The sequence below is a fragment of the Dromiciops gliroides genome, chromosome 3 (assembly GCF_019393635.1).
Source record: "Dromiciops gliroides isolate mDroGli1 chromosome 3, mDroGli1.pri, whole genome shotgun sequence".
NCBI classification, from domain to species: Eukaryota; Metazoa; Chordata; class Mammalia; order Microbiotheria; family Microbiotheriidae; genus Dromiciops; species Dromiciops gliroides.
In genome coordinates, this window is record NC_057863.1 from 93307365 (window position 1) to 93331647 (window position 24283).

General features: G+C 39.6%; 1 protein-coding gene across 4 annotated transcripts in view; it reads left to right on the forward strand.

The window, feature by feature from the left end:
* Positions 1 to 24283, forward strand: part of ENOX1 (ecto-NOX disulfide-thiol exchanger 1) — a 697060-nt gene that overhangs the window by 417611 nt on the left and 255166 nt on the right. For all 4 annotated transcript variants that reach the window (XM_043998993.1, XM_043998992.1, XM_043998994.1 and 1 more), the window contains 2 exons: positions 12864 to 12986; positions 14473 to 14610. In XM_043998993.1, coding sequence (XP_043854928.1) covers positions 12974 to 12986; positions 14473 to 14610 — 151 coding nt within the window. In that variant the 5' untranslated portion in view covers positions 12864 to 12973. The remainder of the gene's footprint in view (positions 1 to 12863; positions 12987 to 14472; positions 14611 to 24283) is intronic.

The window sequence follows — 24283 nt, forward strand, 5'->3', positions numbered from 1 at the left end:
ACTTCACTATTCACAAGAATGTTCCATTTCTTCTCCATACCTGGCACAAAATATCCTTCCATAATGCTATTGCATTCTTCTGGCAAAGTATATGTCATCTTATTTTAGGCCTTGGTGGTTTTTCCACTCAGAAGATCACTGGACAAAGTTTGGTCACATGTATCATGAAACTTTGAATGATTTTGCCATATGGATGGGAGACAGTTGGTTGGAAGAGAGCCTTTAAGGCTATGGTTTTCTCCACCACATCAAATGCCTTTAAAAAAAAATCAACAAACAAATGTAGCCAGATCTCACATTCCCCGTGCCTCCTAATAAACTGACTATTCTTCAGGGGAACTACTGGCCAGATGAGAAAGATTAAGAATCTTACAATAAGCATGAAAAACAGGGCAGGTTTTGTAGTGACCTGCAAAGAGTACGTGCCATGTGTGTGTTATTGCCACGGTCATGTTTACTGCTATTTATGCTCAAACTGCAGTCTGGGCTTCTTCCTAGAAGAAAAAAACAGTAAAGGGCCTTGAGAAGTGCCTCTATAATCTTCAGGTTATCCAGGAGAACTAAGTGTTCCTCTAATAAAACTGAAGAATGGCTTCAATGGGAGAATGAAATAAAATGGATCGAACAAAGCATCTCACAAATCCTGACCTCTCAGCAGGTTGAAGGGGAGAAGAATATCACTTCAAGGAGACTGGGGAGGTAAAGGGATTGCTGAAAATTAGGAGCCAAGAAGCAAATATGAGTCTCCTCTTAAAGAGGGAAGTTGTATATTCTGAAGAGGGATGGTTGGTCCCAGAAGAATGACATCATATGGTTTCACAGTGATGCTGTAAGGGGAATACCCTCAAGATAGGGTCAGATGAGTAGTAGAAGTTGCTGGCTCCCTGCTGATGGGGATACTGAAGGAGCTTTTGATAGTCCTGTGACCCTAGAGAAATTTGTTGCCTTCTTAGCTGCTGCATTCAGGCTGGAACAAAAAGAATCTCCTAAGACCTACCAGATCAGAAAACTGTTGCTCACTTCTGGAGAATCCTGTAGTCACAAACAAAAATGCCACAAAAAGCCTAGGAAGCATTGCTAAAGATGATATAAACTGAAGACCCCCTCGCCCTGGAACATAGGTGATCTTTTCAGCATTGTTACCCTTAGAAGGTAAGGACTTGGGAAGGGAAAGGCAGATTTGAGAAATGAACAGCTGTTCAAAGAATACAGTGTCTGAAAATGAGGTTTTGGATTTCTATCCTTGGGCTTAAAATACAGGAATAACAGGCTTCTAGCTTTATTGATTTCATCTGAAAAAAAAGAGTACTACGAGCCTGGAGTTCTACAAATCCCATCCAAAGGCGTTAAGAGTAGAAAGGATGGGGAAAACCTATGTACCATAAAGAGTAGCCATGGAATAGAACAGAGGATAGCAGCAGAGATGAACAGAAATCCACAGGAGGGAAAATGCAGGAAGGGAGGCTATAATAAAGCCCTTGTCAATACAAGCATCAAAAAACAAATTAACCTGAGAGCCTAATGTAAAAATGCAATTGTGTTTGACATCATTTGTGATTTGGGATGAGACTTGTGGGATGAGACCTATGTCTGAACTATGACACTGGAATATTATGCCTCATTCAAAAGAAGTGGGATAGGTAAAAGGGAGGAAAGATAGGCAGTGAATGTCACGAAGTTATTGTAAAATAAAAAATTCCAGAACTAGATGGGTTAAATATTATGGAGAGCATTTGGGTGAAAAATTAATGGAGACAGAAACAAATGATATTATCATCAGAATATACTAGAGGTCACTTGGACAGAAAAAATATAGTGGAGTTTGAAAAGTAAATCACAATCTAGACAGTGAGCCACAGTATATTAGTAAAATTGAATTTTAATTATTTGGACATCTGCTGAAGCTCTTTAACCCTTGTCCGCTCTCCTTCTCCCTCTCTAACTTCCTCTCTCTCCTATTCCTATTTTTTACTTCTTCCTTCTTTTTCTTCTCTTCTTCTTCCTCCTTCTCCTTTATCTTCTCCTTCACCATCTTTTCTCCTCTTCTTCCTTTATCTCCTCTCTCTTTCTTATTCACATTTATAAAGCAGCTAATGTTTTCTTGATTTGTCTTCATGTTAATTTCATCATTCAAAAGGTTGAGGAACCAACATAAATATATTCTTTTCTGGATCCAGTGCTTTATCCCCCAAGAGCTTCTAGGTGCTGAAGTAGAAACAAAAGCAAATACAGACTTGGGTATTGTTGAGAGTCATTTTGTCCAGGACTATGGTGATAATACTCATGTTGTATGTTGCTCATGTAATCTGGATTATTGTGTTGAGTTTATAAGCGGAAGAATGGCCACAAGAGATGAAGGATTGGGAAGGTCCTTCAATTCTTCCATGTGACAATCTGCTGAAAGAACTGAGGATACTTAGCTCAGATATGAGGATGAGGCAAGGTGACATCCTAAGAATTTGAAGGACTGTCAGGAAGTAGAAGGGTGAGACTTGCCATACTTGGCCCCAGGTAGAATGTGCGAAAGGGTATATCCAGGCTTGATGCAAAGTAAAATGCCCTAGTAGTTAGAACTAAAGTGGAATGAGCTGCCTCACTAGGTGGCAGGTGCTCCATCTTTGTAAGTCTTCAAGCAAAGTGATCGTACTTTGTGTACACAGAGTGCATGTGCCATTACAACATAAGCTCCTTGAGAGCAAGGGTTGTCTGACTCTTGTATTTGTATCCCCTAGCACAGTTCCTGGCATGTAGTAAGTCCATAATCAGTGTTTGCTGATGGATGGATTGGCTAAAATTGTCACAAGGATGCTTGTTTAGATGCGTTTTATAGTACATGGCTCCCATGGTCCCTCCGAACTGTGAGATTTTCTAATTTTCTGACTCCATCATTGTGTGACTATGGAGATAATGATCCATTAAGACCATCATTTCCAAAAGACTGCCTATTCCCTTCCCCTGCTTTCATCAAAGGTATCCTTGTTATACATGTGTATAGGACGTTCTCATAAAGATTTTGTAGAGATGAGATATTACTGATTTCTTTTCAGCTGTCCTTTCTGTATAATAAAACATATCTCTTCTTTTCTCCTCTTTTGGAATCTTTTCCGTCTCTGGGATGTCTTGAAAATCAATCCCACAGTGCCTTTTTATCAAGAACTACCTTTCATATAATTTCCTCTCCGTGTATTTGTTCAGGTTCTGACTTTATCTTAAGTGCCTAAAGTAACTCAGACACAAAAATGCCATAGCCAAGATTCAAACCCCAGTCTTTTTTCTGATTACAAATCTAGTATTCGCTCTAGGATACCATTAGACTACTTGCTGTTCTTCACACACAAAACCCATCTCCAGACTTTCTCCTTTTATACTTTCTGTTTCTCATGCCTGGAATGCTGTCCCTCAGCCCCTCATCTCCTAGTTTCTCTGGTTTCCATTAAGACTTAGTTTGAATTCCCTTAGTGCCTTTCCTGTGATTCTGTCTTTTCTTTACCCTGTCTGTAAATAGTTCTTTGCATGTAGTTCCCCTCCCCCATTAGAATGTAAGCTCATTAAGGGTAGGGACTGTCTTTCTTTGGATCCTCAGGGCCTAGCACATAGTAAGTGTTTTAGAAATGTCTGTTAGATGACTAATGTAGAGATATGTTTAACATGATTGTACTGTATAACCTATATCAGATTGCTTGCTGTCTTGGGGAGGAGGGAAAGAAGGGAGGGAGAAAAATCTAGGGGGCAGCTAGGTGGTGCAGTGGATAAAGCACCAGCCCTGGATTTAGGAGGACCTGAGTTCAAATCCAGCTTCAGACACTTGACAATTAACTAGCTGTGTGACCCTGGGCAAATCACTTAACCTTCATTGAGCCCCCCCCCCATCTAGAACTCAAAATCTTTCTTTAATCATAAAAGTATTTTATTATTTTCCAGTTACATGTTAAATAGTTTTCAACATTTGTTTTCATAAGATTTTTCGATCCATTTTTTCTCCCTCCCTTCCCTACCCCCTCCCCAAGACAGAAAGCAATCTGATATAGGTTCTATGTGTACAATCACATTAAACATATTTCTGCATTAGTCATGTTGTGAAAGAAGAATCAGAACAAAAGGGAAAAACCTCCAAACCCCCCCCCAAAAGTAGAAACAGTATGGTTCAATCTGCATTCAGAATACATTTCTTTTTTTTCTGTATGTGGAGAACATAGACATCAAGATCTTACAAAAATGAGTGTTGCAAATTATCTTTACATGTAATTGGAAAAAATGAAATAAAATACTATTTCAAAAAAGAAGACATATTTTCTACCTCAAAAAAAAATTTTTTTGTTGGCTGACTGAAGAGTGATTATGATTGGCTGTATGTGTCACCTGATATGTTTTCTCTGCTGCCATTCCTGAGATTCAATGACTTCTTTGCTTGCTTATCTTGCTGTCTTTTACTTGACTTTTAACTCCCTCTTACAGTGAGGCCCTACTTCCAAACTACACTGTCCTAAGCTTCAGAGAGTCCCAGGTGTTTCGATTTGAGGGAGAGCAGATTTTTCTCTTGCCTGGCCTGTTCTCTGGTCTGAAGATAACCTCAAGCCACCTTGATAATCAACCAGCCAACAGAACTTTGTGTGCTATGGTGGTTCTTAGCTTCTCACGATTTCTTCCTGGTTCCCTGATGGGGTGGAATAGGCAAATTCTTCCTTAGGTCCCACAGACTCCCCTGTATTTTCCACCCTCGGCCGTCGTTCATCCCTCTCACCTGACCATAAGCTTAGTTCCAGAAGATGCTGGTTCTGCAGCTGATTTGGAGGCTTGGGGGTAAGTTCCTCTGGCGCACCTTGCCTGGGGTCTGTGTTGGCACAATCATGGGGTTAGACTCTAGTAGCAGCCCAGCTCGGCCCTCTTTAATCTGTCTTTGTCCGGAAAACAATCTCAGCCCGTCTTTTTGTGGGTTTCGTTGCTCCAGGGGTTGTTTTATTGCTACATTGCAGCTTTTCTGCTGGGTTCTTCTTAAAGAGCCTCTTGCCCTCACTTCCTGATGTAGCGAGTCGGCACTGTCAGCTACTGCTAACTTGGAAACACTTCTGTGACTCTGATTTTTAAAAAGTCCAAACTGTCCAGTGCTTCAAGCTTTAACAAGATCCTCAGGGGAGACAAAAGTGAGAAGTAGAGAGGTACTCCCCTCCCCACCTCCAAGGGATTCTTCCTCAGGGGCTTAACTGGATACTTCCTCTAAGCTGCTAGACCCTCCAAGCCAATGACTTCTTCTAATAGGTCAGGATGGAGCTGTAGTGTCTTCTCACCCATATCCTTTCTTCTTGTTCATTATAGGTTTTGACCTTTGCCTAAAATTCATGATTTGACTGCACATTTCTTGTCTTTAAATTATGTTCATTTTCATTTTTTTCAGGTAATGTTTAGTGCTTGCCATATGTTGCTTGCCTCCAAATGTTGATTTTTCATAGTTAAATGCTTTATTTATTTATTTATTTTTAGTGAGGCAATTGGGGTTAAGTGACTTGCCCAGGGTCACACAGCTAGTAAGTGTTAAGTGTCTGAGGCCGGATTTGAACTCAGGTACTCCTGACTCCAGGATCCACTGCGCCCCCTAGCTGCCCCTAAATGTTTTATTTTTGATAAAGCCTTCATGGTCATATGTGGCTTTTGAGCAATAGCTAAGACTTTCAGCTTTTTTATTTATTAATTCAAATCTATATCTTTGACATATTTTTCTACTCTTTCCTTGTGCCTACCTTCACAAAGAAGTCGCTTTCCATAAAGGCATGTGTTGGCTTGGTTTGGAGGAGCTTATCAACTATTTCATATATTTTTTTCTACACCTTATTTCTCCACAACAGATGTTGGTGCGTTATCTTCATGGCGGGCTTGGTTTTGTTCTGTTTTGCTTGTGCTAATCATGATTATAGGAGATAATTTGGCATAGTTGTCTCCATTTAGAGTCAGGAAGCCCTAGTTTCATATCATGCCTCTGTTACTTACTATGAATAAATCATGTAACTGAATAAGCCTCAGTTTCCTCATCTGTAAAACTGTGATATCTTTAATACCTTCCTTGTGAGGTTTCTGTGAGATCCAAATGTCTGTATATAAAGTGTTTTACAAACTTTGAATCACTATATAAAAGTAATTACTATAGAGTGAGATGACTATATTTATGGGAATGATATTTTTTGTTTTGCTTTGGGGGACACAATGACTATAGTTCTGTTTCCTCTTTTATCATCAATCTGTATATTAAGCATCTATTTATGGCTTATGGCTTAATATGCTACTGTATCAATATGGAGCAGCTAAGTGGGTCACTGGATAAAGCATGGGCATGGAGTCGGAAAACCTAAGTTCAAATCAGACCTCAGCTGTGTGACCCTAGATAAGTCACTTAAATGCTGCTTTCCTTAATCCACTGGAGAAGGAAATAGCAAAGTACTCCAGTATCTTTGCCAAAAACCCCCCACAGATAGTATTGGCATACTGTGGTCCATGGAGTCATGAAAAGTCTGATGTGACTGAACAACTGAACAAATATCAATATATAAATGATTCATTTTTCCCAGGACTGTATCAAGTCATTGGCTATACAAGGTTATCATATTAAGAGTATCCAACAAATTAGCTAAAAGTAATTAGGCAGTTGAAAGACAATTGGTTCTTAATGCTCTCTGTTCTCTTTTCTACAATTCCACCATTTTCACTCTATGTGACAAAGGGAGATGCCCAAAATGGAGGGCAATCTGGTAAGTGTATTTGTCTCATGGATCATCATGGACAACAGATTTACAACCTGATGGCCAACCTGATCGTTATGAGCCTCTTACCATTTAGGTATATTGGTCCTCAGATGATAGAATAGACTGTTGCCTCAGCCATACTTGAAGCTTTCCTTACTTTTGTAGACCTGCCAGAGATTTCTGAAAACCCAAGATCATTTTCACCCTATAATGAAATCTCAAAACTAGACTTCTGTAGAGACCTGGGTTGGGGCTAAAATAAATCACTAGGAAATCAGCATATAAATCGATCAGGCTTTATTCAACACCTACGGTTGGGGAATATCTGTATGTTGCTCTTTCAATCAGTATTTCAACATGAGATTTAGCATCCAAGCTGTTTATAGAGGTATATAAACATGTTGGTTGGTGATATATCGCAAGTAGGTCTGGCAACATACTGGAGGAACAAAGGCTTGGGTTGAGGGGTAGAAAAACTTGCGGCTGCAGGCTTTACATAACAGTTACAAACTATTGAGCTTGATTGTTCACCATACCAAAGGGATGGCAATTTCCATTATCAAATGAATGATATTGTTTTGACTCTACATCTATAATAGTAATGATGGCAATAATAATAGCATATTTGTCCATTATGAATCTTATAACTTTTGTTGTTGGTGGTGGTTTTATACAACAATCTTGTGAAGTGGACAGTACAAGTTGAATTATTCCTATTTTAATGAAGAAAAAATTTAAAGCTATAATGAGTAGCAGATCTGAAATTTGAAGCCAGGTGTTCTAACTCCAATTCGGGGGGTGTGGGGAGGTTGGGAAGTGGGGGTATGGGAGGGGTGTTTCCACTGAAGGATGCTATCATTTATGGCAAAAAAATTTTTAATGATCAAGAATTCCTTAAAAGCTTTGGTGATAACTATGGGGAGTCAAAGGCAGACTTTTTTTTTCCAAATGATTTTGTAAAGAGACAGAGAAAAGTCGGTTAACATTTTGTCAGAGGCCATGATATCACCTTGCTAGGTAGGGTGCTGGCAGGCATGCAGTTAGTTGTGGAAACATGTGGTCCTTACTATTTCAGAATTAATTACATAATTACCCACTACTACAGAGAGATCCCAGGGTATCTTAATGGAAAAGCTACACTCCAAAATGAAATAGTAATAATAATTAGCATTTACTATATTGAGAATCCTTTGTAAACTTTAATTTAACCTCCCCACATCTCCATAATATAAGTAAATATTTCTAGGAATATTAGTCTCATTTTAGTTAAGAAATAGAAAAATTAAGGCCTTCCTAAATCTTAATTATTTATTATTAATAAACATTATTAATGAGAGAAGAAATTTTATATAGTGTTGGTCTGGAAGAGAATTATATGAGTTCTAAAACCATTTCAAACACTTGCTATGTGAACCAGGGCCAATCATTTGTCCCCTTTTACGTGTAATTTCACATCTATAAAATCAGGATAATGAAAACATTTCACAAAGTTGTTATGAGAATCAAATTTCATACATATAAATATGCACACATATATATGTATTTAAAGATAAGTATATAGTCACACATGCATGTATGTGTTTATATATATATATTTATATAAAGTGATTTGTACAACTTAAAGTAGTATATGTTAGCTATTATAAATAATATAATGACAATGCATAACAAATTAGTTATTCAATCAGAAGGAAATGATGTATGGGAGGCAGGGAACATTTCACTAAATTTCAGGCAATATCAGTAAATGCAGTACTTTTCTTCTGAAGTCAATGTTTCCCAAATTTTGTAGACTTGTTAGTTTGATTTTCTCAGCCTGGTGCAATAAATTAAACCTTGACGTTAGTGATAGGGGGCCTGGGTTCAAATCAAACCCTACTACCTCTGTGGTACCTAAGTGTCACTTTAAGTTCCCTGGGGCCTAAGTTTCCTCATCTCTGCAATGAGGAGGCTGGACTAGATGACCTCAGACTTCTTTTTTAGCTCTACATCTGTGATGCAAGGATCCTTAGTTACTCCTAAAAGAGATATTTGCCAGGCACTCCCATTTAAAATTAAAATAAATTAATTTTGAATTTTTTAAATCATAAAAGTATTATATTTTTCCAGTTATTTATAAAGATAGTTTTCAAAATTTGTTTTCATAAGATTTTTAGTTTCAAATTTTTCTCCCTCCCTCCCTTCCTTCTCCCCTCCCCAAGAAAGAAAGCAATCTGATACAGGTTATGTATGTACAATCACATTAAACCAATGTCTGCATTATTCATGATGTGAAAGAAGAATCAAAACACAAGGGAAAAAGCTCAAAAGAGAAAAAACCCAACCACCACAAAGTAGAAACAGTATGGTTCAATCTGCATTCAGAATCCACAGTTTTGGGTTTTTTGTTTGTTTGGGTTTTTTTGGACATGGAGAACATTTTCCATCATGAATTCCTTGGAATTGTCTTAGACCATTGTATTGCTGAGAAGAGCCAAGTCTGTCACAGTTGATCACACAATGTTGATGTTACTGTGTACGATGTTCTCCTGGTTCTGCTCACTTCACTCAGCATTAGGTCACTTAAGTCTTTCCAGGTTTTTCTGAAATCTGCCTGGTCATCATTTCTTACAGCACAATAATATTTCATTACACTCATATACCACAACTTGTTCAGCCATTCCCCAATTGATGGGCATTGCCTTGATTTCTAATTCTTTGCCACCACAAAGAGAGCTGCTATAAATATTTTTGTACATGTGGGTCCTTTGCCCTCTTCTATGATCTCTTTGGAATATAGACCTAGTAGTGGTATTACTGGGTCAAAGCCCCATAGCCCTTTGGGCATAGTTCCAAACTTCTCTCCAGAATGTTTGGATCAGTTCAGAACTCCACAACAATGCATTAGTGTTCCAATTTATCCACAGCTTCTCCAAAATTTATTAATTTCCTTTTTTGTCATATTAGCCGACCTGATAGGTGTGAGGTGGTACCTCAGAGTTGTTTTAATTTGCATTTCTCTAATCAATAGTGATTTAGAGCATTTTTTCATATGGCAATAGGATTGATTGCTTCATCTAAAAACTGCCTGTTTATATCCTTTGACCATTTCTCAATTGGAAAATGAGTTGCATTTTTATAAATTTGATTTAGTTCCCTATATATTTTAGAAATGAGGCCTTTATCAGAAACACTGGCTGTAAAAAATTGTTTCCCAGCTTTCTAATTTTGGCTGCATTGCTTCTGTTTATACAAAAACTTTTTATTAATTTTTAATTTTAAAAGAATTCAGAACACCCCTTTATATAATTGAGGATACTCCAGTATTTCATAAGTGTAGATTTGAAAAGCATTGCCCGAGGCGTGAAGGATGTACAGGGAGATTGTTGCATAAATTCTACCAGTCACTTTGCCAGGGGAACTTAAGGCAAAGGAACGCTAAGTGAATGGCTCAGGGTTACAGAGATCATTAGAAATGTGGCCAGGATGAAACACTGAGGACTTTTGATTGCCCAGTGCTCTTTTCAGTGGAGCTGTAGAGGGGACCTCTATGATGGGCAAAGAGAAAAGCTGGATTAGCCCAGAAAGAAAATCAAGTGGCACCTAAGGATTCTTTGTTTCAAGTGGTCTTCTTTTCTTGAAGACTCCAGGTCCAAGCCCCTTTGTATTGCTCTACTCATGCAAATGCCACCTATTGGCATAGTCCTGTGCACAGTAGAAAGCTAACACTGTTCTAAAAGCCATGTCTGAAAGTGGTGGCTGTGGAACAAGACAGTGCTTGGCTTGGCCTTTAGTCCTAAATGCTACGGAGGTAATCAGGTAAGCTCTGATCTCCAGGGCTGCAAAGCCTTTTGAGGCTTCACAATTGAAGATTTGTTGGACAGAGGGAAAAGGTGATGTATGCACACTTGGGCGCAAATATACCTAGCTTCCCGGACTGGGAACCTGGCCAACTCATTCCTATTTTGAGAAATAAGTAAGATAAATAGTCACCTTGAGATGATCAAATGAAAGAGCTCCCACATCAGGGATATTTGGGCAGTTTAAATGAACCAATTTCAGTCTTTTTGACTCCTCATATTCTATAAAGGTTCAAGCAGGAGTGGAGAGGCTTTATTGGGGGCAGATTACAAATTTCAGTGGCAGGATGGGTAGCTGAAGGGGAGAATTTTAGGTACACCATTTCCTCTGCAATTAAATTTGCTTTATGTGGTGGGAGACTCTTTGTCTAATGGCAGTCATTGCCTGTGTTAATTGATGCACAATATATAAGTGAGTCCTAGAGTCATATGGGGAGCAGACTTTAATTGCCTGATGTAAAATATGTGTACTGAATACAATCTGCTGCCACAGTGAACTGTTATATGGGTAAAGACAGTTTATCTTCGTGGCAGCCTGTTTGAGGAGACACTAAATGACTCACATTTCCTACAAGTTGAGACAATACTCCTTGCAACTTCATCAAGACAGTGGGAATGGTTGGGGGATTGTTTTGTGTTCACACACTACGGCTTAGAACTTCCACTCAAACAGGTAGTTCTTGGCAACAAGTTCCACTTATCCACAGAGCACATAGTCTTCTGATAAACTGATGTACCATCATGTAAAGTGTCATTCCATGCAGGCCGACTAGTTCTTTCAACAGACAGATCATAGTGTCTAATTCTCAGGAATACATTGATATTTTTTTTTATTTTTTTTTTTTTTAGTGAGGCAATTGGATTTAAGTGACTTGCCCAGGGTCACACAGCTAGTAAGTGTTATGTGTCTGAGGCCGGATTTGAACTCAGGTACTCCTGACTCCAGGGCCGGTGCTCTATCCACTGCGCCACCTAGCTGCCCCAGGAATACATTGATATTAATTAGTGCCATATACACTTTTGGAGGGAAAAAAAAACCTGGTTGCTAATATCTGTGAGTGGAAGAATATAAATATTTTCATTCATTTCTTGGCTTGGAGCCACTTAATATGCCATATGTTTCACTCCTTTAAAATGACATGATTTTTCTCCTATTTGGAACCATCAAAATATATCCACATACATTTCAGGTTCAAAGAACGTTTGGGCTAAGTCAAATTATGTCTAGGTCACAAGGATATTCCAACAGATATTCAGAAACAAAGATATCTCCATAGCTCCTACATAGACCCAAGACCTCTCAGGATGGAACATTATCATCTTTTATAAAGGATCTGGCATTATTTATTATTTCACTTCATTCATTTTTCCAGTTTCCACTTTAAAGTCTATAAAAGTTGTTTCTATCTATCTATCTATATCTATATAATCTATATCTATATCTACATCTATATAGGTTATTTCATTTGAACCTCACAGCCACCCTGTGCGGAAGGCACTTTATCATCTTCATTTTACAGATGGGGAAGATGAGACTAGAGAAGTATAAGCAACCTAGTCACTCAGCTAGTAAGTTTCCGAGGTATAATTTGGACCCAGATCTTCCTGACTACAAGCCGACTTCCTCTTCTGTACTCCATGATGCTTTAGAGTGCTTGCTTTCTTTCTTTCTTTCTTTCTTTCTTTCTTTTTTTTACACACCTCTAGCTCTTTTCATCTTTAAATACATTTTTACAGGCAACTGTCCTCCAAACTTACAGGGTGACTTAGTTCTTAACATAAAAGCTCATTTTTTGGTCAGCCTACTCCATTGATGTGTGTGTACATAGAGAAGGCTGCAGAGGAGCTGCATCTAAGACCCCATTCGTGAAGACTTGTGAGCTGGAGGCAGGGCACCTGACACCTTCACACATGGAAGTCTTCATCAATCTAGCCCAGGACATAGATAGGATAGCCCTAAGTTAGGGGCACTTAACTGGAATCCTGCTAGTGTTTTCTTGCCTGGAAGTGGGTTTCTTTTCGTTTGGCTGTTTGTTTTGAAAACATGGTGGTTATGTGGCAGCTAGGTGGCACAGTGGATAGAGCACCGGCGCTGAAGTCAGGAGGACCTGAGTTCAAATCCGGCCTCAGACACTTAACACTTACTAGCTGTGTGACCCTGGGCAAGTCACTTAACCCCAATTGCCTCACCAAAAAAATAAAATAATAATAATAATAATTGAAAGATGGTGGTTATTCTCTTGAAAGAGACTGGATTTAGTTTCTTATCAGTCTTTTCATGCCCTCTTTATAGAGCCTGATGATCTCCTTGTGGACCCTGCACATACTCCAGGTGCATATAATGCAATAGTAGAAGAGCGTGGAGTTGAAAGTGTCAAAGAGCGGCCCAAGGAACTCACACAAATGATGGCTGCAGGTAAATACCAGTGACTTCCAGAACATCTCAGCAATGTTGCCATAGGACTTTCATTGGAAATGTATGCCTAGCCATGAAAATAAGCAATGGAGTGTGTTCTCTGGGGCCTGAAGGAAACTGGGTTGTGGGCCTCATAAAGGCTAGACTTAGAATTGAACCAAACTGAGCAAACATACTTTTTTTCTTTCTCTTCCCTTCCCCTCTTAAATTAGTGGGAGGGGGGGGGAAAGAAGGTGGTAATAGAAGTGTTTGTTTATGAAGTTCAAGTTATGTATCCTCTAGATCAGTGACTCCAAAGTAGAAACTGGAACCCTGGGGGACCGGTACAGAGGATTGTGGCATGGGGTCCAACAATTGCCAGGATGAAAGATGGGTTGTGCCCCCCCCCCACAATGCCCAATCATTTGACTTGTCTCCAGCACAACCTCACCTACCGACACTCCCCTATTCCACCTTCACCCAGCATTACACCAACAGCAAGCCTGTCCGCTTCGGAGACTACTGTTGGTCCCCCAGAGAAGTGATGGCCTAACCCAAACTAGGTACCCACAGAAGTAGCTATTCAAGTGCCTTTGGAAAAATTCCACTTCCCTCCTTGACCCTTGACCCTTGAATTTGGAGAACATTGCTCTTTCTATATATAGATACTTGAGTTCCCTTAAAGGAATGAAATGAGGAATTTGAAGAAGATTTTTTTTTAAAATTTTTTTTAAATGTACAAAAGAGTATTGGGACCAATTCAAATGAAATAGTCTGAATAGAATTTTCGTGTTGATAACTATTTGTAAAACTCTTAGTCACTGAGAAGTACCCATTCCAAAAAAAAAAAAAAATACATGTCTACAAACCAGTGTCTTTATTTTTAGTCCGATAATTGAGTTGACTTCTTCAAAAAAGAGAGAAAATACCCGTGCTTTGCTTATCACAATAATTCATATGCTTTGTCCTACCTGGCCCTCCTAGCAACGCTCTGAAGCTATGTGGTACTGGGGTCAGTGTTCCCATTTTACACATGAGGACACTGAACTGCATTAAGGGGAAGTGATTTTCTCAAGATGGCAGTTATTGGAAAGAAAACTTGGGTTTTCTGACTTTCAAATCTGCTGGTTTTGGTTGGGGTTTTTTGTGTTGTTTTTTTCTTCAACACGGCTGCTTCCCTGTAACTTAACTAATGTTGTTTCACCAGGAGAAGGAAGTGCTTTTCTCCTTTTTTCCAGGGGTGCCTCAGTAATAGCTCGTTGTGTATAATATAAACTACATGTCATTAAGTTCCTTCTCAGAACGCATTCAGAAACTCTTTATGTTTATGTCTGGGGAAAGTGTTGCTGTAGATTACAGTGCTTTATTTTTTTTGGTGGTATGGGGATGTGGTAAATGAAGCCTCACATCTCTGGAAACATAATTTCCTTTAAAACAAACATTCTTGCCTGTTGACTCCAACTTATAATTTGTTTGTTGTTGTTATTGTCTGTTTTTTCCCCTGCAGCAGCTGATGGTTTGGGGAGTATAGCAATAGATACAACACAGCTGAACATGTCCGTCACCGATCCAACAGCCTGGGCAACTGCCATGAATAACTTGGGGATGGTACCAGTAGGCCTGGCAGGGCAGCAGCTTGTATCTGGTAAGTCTTCTTCCATTAGGCCCTGGGTGGGGTGTGTGTGTGTGTGTGTGTGTGTGTGTGTGTGTGTGTGTGTGTGTGTGTGCGCGCGCGCGCGCGTGTGCATCATCTCTTGTGTCATCACTGGTATTTTAGGAAGTGACGATGGGGACCGCCCAGAGCAATGAAGATGGCTGGGGGAAAAAAGAACCACTTCCTGATTATTGGTCTTGTCTGCAGTGCCCCCACAACATTGAGACTGTCCTTTGGTTTACAGCTAAGTCGTATTTGTCTGGGCTTTCCCTGAGAATGTGTCTCATTACTGCACTGGTCTGCCCCAATCAATGTTGTTTCTCAGATAGAAGGTTTTGGTTAACCATCCCCACACCTCCCCTTCTCTGATGGTGACCTCACGTCCTTGTCAGCCTTCCCCTGTGGATCTGCAGTCTATAGTTACGGTTCGTTCCTTTATGTTATTTGTAGTAAAGAATATTGGAACAAGGATGTAACAGAAAATTTCCAGTTAGGAAGAATTCAGTGTGGTGTAAGTGGATGCTGAGTTTGAGAGCTGTCTATGACACATATTGGCTGTGTGACTCTGGACAAATCATTCTCTGTCCTTCAAACAAATCTTGTGATACAGTGGATAGAGCACAGGTCCTGGGAGTCAGGAGGACCTGAGTTCAAATCTCATCTCAGGCACTAGCTGTGTGACCCTGGGTAAATCACTTAACCACAATTGCTTTTAAACATCTGGGACCATCTCCAGTCCTCTTGACATATATCTTGCCACTGAACCCAGATGACTCCGGAGGAGAGAGTGAGATTGGTGAGTTTGTACAGCCCTCCCTCACTTAAATTCAATTCCTCGCAAGTCACAACATGACCACAATATCATGGTCCTCTTTGAGAACGAAGGAATGACAACAACAATGACTGTAAGGTCTGAAGAAGGTGCACATTCACATTGGTAAAGGACATCCCCTCCTAGTGTCTCTCCTTACTGATGTAGTCCTGTTTTGTTTTAAATGATTGATTCAATTCAATCAGTATTTACTGAATACTTGTTACGTCCAATATTTTGCCACATGAGATACAAGGAACAAGTATACAACATAGTTCATGCTCTCAAGGATTTTACATATTCTTGCATAGTCAAAACTAATATATAGAAAATTCTTGCTTCACTACTTAAATGTATCTGAAAGTCATATGGGTACTCCCTCCCTATGCCGGCACAGATTGCTACCTGTCTATGCCCTTTCATTCTATACCATGCCAATCCCTAGCAGAACAACTCAAGGTACCAGAGGGTTTTGCTGAGGGTTTTTTTTTGTTTGTTTGTTTTTGTTTTTGCGGGGCAATGGGGGTTAAGTGACTTGCCCAGGGTCACACAGCTAGTAAGTGTCAAGTGTCTGAGGCCGGATTTGAACTCAGGTCCTCCTGACTCCAGAACCGGTGCTTTATCCACTGTGCCACCTAGCTGCCCCCTGAATTCTTTTGACATTGTGTGTGGTCAAGTATGACAGGGAGGCACATGTTACATGCTAATAGGAAGTCAGTTCCCTGTGAGGAATTATCAAATTGTTACATAGCAGGCCTTCTAACTCTGAGCCAGGCATGTAGCCTGAGTGATCTTAAAAAAAAGAGAGATATAGAACTCAAGAAAATTTTCATTTCTTTTTTTTCTTTTCTATTTTTTTTTTTTAGTATTGGCTTTTGGAAAGAGTGCTCTAATAGCTTGGGATATCTGTAAAATGGGTTGGCAGCAATGGTTTTTAAGTTGATGTTGTAAAATAATGTTCAGAGAGGAGAAATTATATGAGAAAAGAGGGGACAAAGGCATTAAGGAAAATTTTAAAAAGAAAAGGAAAGAAGGAAGGAACGAAAAAAAATTGGCTTATTCAACTGAGCACCTCACAATCTGTACAAAATATAGTCCTCAGTGGCAGTACAAAAAACACCATTTGCCTTATCTGCAAGAATGACCTAAGGATACTGATGTGTATGGGTGTGAGTGGGGGTGTATGTATTCCTAGCTTTTCTCTCTTCCCAATTCTAGTTACCTACACATGAAATTGTCTGTGATTGGGGGTCCCCTCTGACCATTTTCTACCTATTTCTACCTAGGCTCTTTCATTTCACTAGATATTTCTTTCATTGAATTAGTAAGTGGAGATTTTCTTTTTTGCCCTCCAAATTTTTCCAGCCTCCTAATTGAAATATTAATAGGTTGGAAATTACTTTAATCTTCCCAACGCCTCCTACTCCCCCTCTGTTCCCTGAATACTTTGTGTCTTCTGGAGTAAACCATATCCTCAACGATTCATTATTTTTTCCTATGGTTCTGAGACTTCTGACGTTTTAACCATGACCAATTTATGATTTTCCCAACAACTTACCATGAAAAGAATTACAGCCCTGCTCGTTATAGAAGATTTACCATGTCTGCACTGAATTACATTCTCTATCTCCTGTATTAGCCAAACTGCTTAAACTGTCTCTCAACCTTTTGGGGTCTGACTTGGCTCTCTCATTATTTCCCAAACGTCCGAATTTAGTTCTATGTGGTCTAGCTTTCCCTGACGCCATTTACCTGCATTTGATGAAGTAAAAAAAAAAAAATGGAAACCTTGGTGCTCCCTCAGGATGGAATTCCTTTCACTTTTCTTCTTCTCTAGCATTGCCTCTATATGGTCCCCTTCTCCATAACCTCATCTAAGCCTATCAATTGGCTCAAAAAAAAGTTAGATGGAATGACCAGGCAAGGCACAGTTGTTTCCATAGGAGGAACGTTATAGTCTAACAAGATTATAGCTGGGTTTCACCACAGATATGATGACAAATTAAGGATTTTGTTGTGCAATGACTTTGGCAGAGGCAAGGTCATATAAGTTTTGCCAATAATACCCAGAATGCTTGAGGTAGGACACTGCTTCTTTTTCACAGCCTCTCATGAGATGATATTCAAGAACTGGTTGATAATGGCAGATAGAACAAGGGTTTTTAGGCTTTTCTGTGTCATAGGTTCCTATGGCAGTCTGGCTAAGCTTGTGAATCCCTTTTCAGAATAATGCTTTTAAATAAAAAAAATCCATAGAATTAACAAGGGAAACCAATTACACATATGCATATACATGTGTGTATATTAATGCATATACACATACATACATATGCCTGCACTGTGCATATATATCATATACATGAATTGTACATACACACGTGCATGCATATTCATGCATACATGCATAGATATGGGGGTACACATATAAATACACATAGATACATAGATACACATACACAGGTCATTCAGGGACTCCAGAGTAAGATCCTCTTATATAGAGGGATGCCTGGAACTTCTACAACTTTTTTCAGAACTTGCCTCAAAAGATTGTCCTTGCTGACAAACAATCCCACATCTTTATTAGTCTAGGGAAAATACCTTCTAGGCCATACCAGTTTTCTTCTGTTACTTAGTACTGATAGATGCCCATATGGAAACATAGTCAGCCATAGCTGGTTCTGTTTAAGTGTCTGCAAGAGTGGTTCTAGGAACTCGGGTGTTTTTAGAACGCCATCCTCAAAATGACAAAAGTAGTTATTAAGCTTTTGAGCAATAATTCTCCGTACATGGTATTTGACAAAGGTGAAGACCTTTAAGGGAGGACTTCTCAACCTTGAATAGCTACTGCCCCTCGATGACAGCGTCAATGGAAATGCTCGGCTTAAGCATTTACCAGAAAGATATTCTTCATTGGATCTTTAAAACACAAACATGTTGTTTCTTTTCCCTTACTCTCGGATGGAGAATGGAAATTCTTTGTGGTTCAGTGTTGTACTGTGAATCCTTCCTGTCCTCTCATTCACACACATAAACACCTTCTATCTCTATAGTACTGACCTTTTGGTCTTACAGTATAAATTTAATTTCTCATCCATCCAACAGATGCTTAATTGTTAAACACTGTGTTATATCCAGGTGTATATGTCATTCATTGTGAGCTATAGGGACAACACTCTTTACTCTCTGTTGAAATCGTCTTGCCTATATACATAAATGTGTCTATGTTGATAGATAGAAATAGATATATACATATAAAACATGTGTACCCATGGTACATTTATGGTATACATATACATATATATATATAAAATCTTCATACATAGTACATTTATGTTGTATATTTATATATAAAACATGCACACACAGTACGTGTGTGCACATATATAGATAAGTACATATAGACATGCACATATATAAATATAGACATATACTTATGCATACCGTAGAGCCATAAACATACACACACATGTGAAACAAGACTAGTAAAGATAATTCCATTTTCTGGTCTTTCCACCGTTAGACCATCATGTATGCAGTTTAGTACCAGTGACTAATCAATTCTAAGCGCTGCTAACCTTTTAAATACCAGTCTGATGTTATCTATACACAATTTAATCTCTTATCTATTGGTGCTATAAAATTGAATTTTTGATCTGGGCAAATGTCAAAGTCTTTCATTTGTAAAGAGAGACTCTTGTTAATAATTGTATAATGTCTTCTCTGCTTCTCTATCCTTTCTTTCCACTTGTTATTCATTGGCATTTTCTGTTCTTGTAATAGCTCATTCTTGCGTTATGGATTCTCCGTATTACATGCATGCATTCATATAATACAGTCAGGCTGAAAAATTATCCAAAAGAATGCCCTTTAATAATGCAACTCTTATGTAAGGGGTTCAAGGAAAAGAGAATATGGTCATATTTGAAAGAAAAAGTCACTTTACTTCTAAGGCATGAATTTTCATTGTATTTAGATAGAACTTATTTTCTGGCTAGGTGGCCTGCCTACTTGGCATGACTTTGATGATAGGAAGCCCCTCTGCTAAAAAGTATTCCTCCTACTGACCATAGAAATTTCACCATTACTGATTCTCTCTCTCTCTCTCTCTCTCTCTCTCTCTCTCTCTCTCTCTCTCACACACACACACACACACACACCTTCATATAATTCAGTCCCATTTGCCTTATTCAGGATGAGTTCATCTAGTCCTTTCTTCCATGGCTAACTGGATGGATAGAGGTAATAAGATTCTTTGGTTTCCTAATGGGGTATGGGCATATTGAATGGGAGCAAAGGGCAAAGAGAACTAGTGGGATGGAAGAGAAGGGCCAAAGACAAACTTTATATGACCATAGATTTAAATTTTAGCGATTTCCTAGTTTGGGCTTCTTAACTTTTCTTTGTGACAGACCCATTGGGCAGTCTGGTTAAGCCTGTGGAACTCTCCTCAGAATAATATTTTAAATGCATACAGTAAAATACAAAAATTACAAATTAAATGAGTCAAATTGAAATTTCAAAATATATTTTAAAAAATACACAAGTTAGGGGGCAGCTAGGTGGCACAGTGGATTAAAGCACCAGCCCTGGATTCAGGAGGACCTAAGTTCAAATCTGGCCTCAGACACTTGACACTTACTAGCTGTGTGACCCTGGGCAAGTCACTTAACCCCCTTTGCCCTGCCAAAAAAGAAAAAGAAAAAGAAAAAAATACACAAGTTCCCAGACTTCAGATTAAGAACCCCTCATCTACTTCAACACCCTTATTTTACAGATGAGAAAACTGAACCCCAGGTGCCCCAGGTCACATGAATGTTAAATATAAGAGCAAGGATCTGAACCCCGTCCTCCAGCTCCGAATGCAGGACTTTCTGCTTGCTGACTTTTATTTTCGCATTTCTTACACACCTTTGCCGTGGACTAGTGCCGTCTTTGGACTGTCTTTGAGAAATAAATAAATATCATTAGTTCCAACTCTCTCACTTTAGGTTGGGATTTCAGAGGGGAATTTTATTATATGAAGTTGAATGCCAGAAAATGGATTTAAATATTTAATTCTTTGTAACTCTAATCTTTGCTAGAAATTCTCTTTGAAGTGGAGGGCTCTTCCCGAAGATTTCTGGGCTTAGAGTTTGGAATCCAGAGATACTGGACTCTGCTATCTAGAGAATAGCCAGGAGGAGATTAGTGGTATCAGGTAGACTCTATGAATTAGTGATGGTTATCTTGCTTTCAAGTCTCTGAATATGATTTAGCAGGGCAATAAATACAGAAAAGGAGGGTAGGTTTCAACATTAAAAAAAAAAAAAAAAAAGGAATCTCACCCAAAGCAGCAACCAAATGGAGCTTTTTAATCATGAAAACAGAGAAGATGAATTAGACTCATCGCATAAATCCAATCAAGTAAAAGAGCAGAATTGGAAGCAATGAAATACAGAACTAACAGGATTTCGGTTGAATATAACCCCACTGGAAAAGAAGACACCAGCTTCCCAGCAGAATCATCAGGATCCCCACCCCAAATCTGGCCTCTTGCTTAATTTTGCTCATTTTTATGAGCTCTCAGAAGGGGAGGTGGAGGGAAAAGGGGGTGGTGAGGAGAAAATGTAGAGAGAGGGAGATGAAGAGAGGCGTCATTTGGACGTAGAGGAGAAATCACCTTTTGTAGGTGGCCAAGCCCTTTTCATGCGGATCAGACAACATGCTCAAAGCAGTAAACTAGGTGAGATCCTTTCACAGGGCCTGCTTAGATAGGGGTTGGGGGGGGGGGTTCCACAGAATTGTGAAGTGGTCAAAGTGCGTGGATTCAGGGCTGTCCCCCCTTCTCTAATTATATCAGGGTCTTTTTCTTTACTTTTTTTTTTTTTGGTGAGGCAATGAGGGTTAAGTGACTTGCCCAGGGCCACATAGATAGTGTCAAGTGTCTGATATCAGATTTGAACTCAGGTCCTCCTGAATCCAGGGCTGGTGCTCTATCCACTGTGCCACCTAGCTGCACATTCTTTACTTTTGATACTCCCTGGGTGGCCCATTTAAATCCCATTCACCATCCCCACATCTCAGTCATAACAGATAGCAGGAAATCGGATTAAGGCCAGTTCCTAGTGAGGTTGGAATTGCCTATCTGTAGTTAGAAGCTTCATCCTCTTCATAGGAAACTGCAGTCCTCCAAGTGGTCTGTCTTTGCAGAAACACCCTTCTTTGGACAGGAAAACTTGGGTTCAGCTGAACCCTTTCTATGACCTTGGCTGTAAATGCAATGGTTCCTACAAGGTTAGTTGGATAATAGTGTCTTGAGTGTCAATATACACCATGATGGAACGCAGCCGTTTTTTTTTTTTCTGCTCCATTGGGAGACACTGGCTTCATAGAATGGCAAAGTCTCTTAGACATCCTTCAGTCCAAAACCCTCAGACTTTAGGTGAAGCCCAGGGTAGGTCATTTGACTCTTTCTATTGTTCCATGATACTGTCAGTATAGAGCAGCTGGGTGGCGCAGTGGATGGAGTGTCAGCAAGACTCATCTCCTTGAGTTCAAATCTGGCCTCAGACACTTACTAGCTATGTGACCCTGGGCAAATCACTTGACCCTGTTTGCCTCAGTTTCCTCATCTGTAAAATGAGCTGGAGAAGGAAATGGCAAACCATTGCCAAGAATATCCCGGATGAGGTCACAGAGTCAGACATCACTAAAACGGCTCAACAACAGCAATCGCAGCTGTCGGCTTACAGATTTGGTCTTGCGGCTTCACTAGAGAAAACGCATGACCAGTGTGGGCCCTGTATAAGCACACTCTTGAAAGTTATGAGGTTTGGTTCTGCTCAAGGATAAGGAGCACAAACAAACTTTCTTTGGCGTCTCCCTCAAAGCTTTCGTGCCCCCTGGGTGCACCTGTGATGATGATAGCTGGCCTATATACAGTATGTTAGCATTTGCAGATCAGTTGCAGTCTCGTTGGTTCTGCCTCCACAACTTCTCTAGCCTCCAGCCCCTTTTCTCCATTCACATGGAAACTATGGTGAGGCCCTTGTTGCATCTCGCCTGAGTTCTGGTCTCCCAGCTTTCCATTTTTCCATTGTCCAAACCGTCCTTTAAACAGCTGACAACTGCATCTTTCCCATGAAATGTGGACTCTTCAACTAGGCATTGGAAGCCCTTCTCAATCTGACTCTGAACCTGCTTTTCCTACCGTCTCTCACAAAAGCCATGCACGTCCTGACCAAGTGTCAGCTTGCAAATGCGGCTGTGCAAACCAGGAGCCACATGTGGAGTGTACACAGAATGTGCTCCCTACTTGATTCAGCCTTTGAGAAGCCCAATTCAAGGCTCAAGTCTGGTGCCATTAACCTGCATTGGTTTCTTCCAATTGTCAATATTCTTTGTCTCCTCATCACAGTGGATGGAATAATGGTCCAGGAGTTAGGAGGACCTGAGTTTAAATCCAAGCATACTCACTTAGTAACTTTGTGACCTTAGGCCAGCCACTTAACCCTATTTGTTTCAGGTTCCTCATCTATAAAATGAACTGGAGAAGGAAACAGCGAAACCACTCCAGTACTTTTGCCAAGAAAACTCTAAATGGAGTCACAAAGAGTCAGAAACAACCAAACAACAAAAAGCACGCAGTATCCCTTACCCACCCCTAGTATAATAAAGAAACTTGAGAGCAGGAAATGTTTAATTTTTGTCCAAGTCTAGCATAGTGCCTTGCACATAGTAAATGCTTAGGAAAGTTCTGTTGAATTCAACTGAACTTTGCTGAACATTACCTCGTTTGATTCTCACAGCAACTACAAACTGAGGTTGGTAGTGAATGTATTATTGCCCACATTTTAAAGAAGAAGACATTTGAAAGTCCAAAGTGGTCAATACAGCTTAGTAAATAGTTGGTCTGGGACTTGAACCCATAGCTTCTAATTGCAAGTCCAGGGTATTTTCCACTATATTCTTTCCATGCTATCTAATTTTAAAAGCTAAGCAAGCTGGGTAGCATCTTAAAGCATGCAGAGTTAATTCAACTCAGTCATTCACTCCATCCCACTAGAGACTGTTTTTCAAGTATATCTTTCTGTCTTGGAATATATAATGGAGCTGAACTGGGATTTCATCTCTCTCAGGATTCTATGCACAGACCCTGAATTGGGCTTATGTGTGTGACTGGGAAAGTCGCAGACTCTTTGAGCCTGTTTCTCATTTCTAAATTGATTGGGTTGGATTAAGTGACCTTCAAGCTTCCTTCCAGCTCTAAGTCCATGGTGTCCTGACCAATTGTGATAAGGAATTCTGAAGATATTCAACAAAAAGAACAGAGAAAGCAGTAGTCTAAGGAAACTTTGAATGGCCTAAAAGAAATGGAGTTAAATAGTATGGAATGGGGGAAAGACAACTGGACTGAAAGTGAGGAAGCCATGGGTTCTGTTGTTGGCTTTGGGAAATTTGCCTGGACCTCAGACGTTTTATGTGTAAGATGAGGAAGGTGGGATAGACATCCTTGGGCAATTCAGCTATACAAAGAAATGGAATAATTGAAAGAATAATTCCAAAGTCAAGAATCTAAGAAGTGAATGCTAAAACTACAAAGGCAACACCTTGGCAAAGTAATCAAGATAGAAAAGAGGGGAGACTCTGTCCACAACCTATCATATACACTGCAGTCAGTTACTCGGATAGCCATGGGTTCATTGTTTTTTGTTTGCTTATTTGCCTTGTTTTGTTTTGATCTGTGCCCCTCTCTCTGTCTCTCTGTCTTTCTCTCTCTGTCTCTGTGTGTATGAGTGGGTATAGTTATGTATGTGACTGTATGTGTATGTGTGTGTGTTTATTGACTGAGAGAATCCCTGCTGAATTAATCAT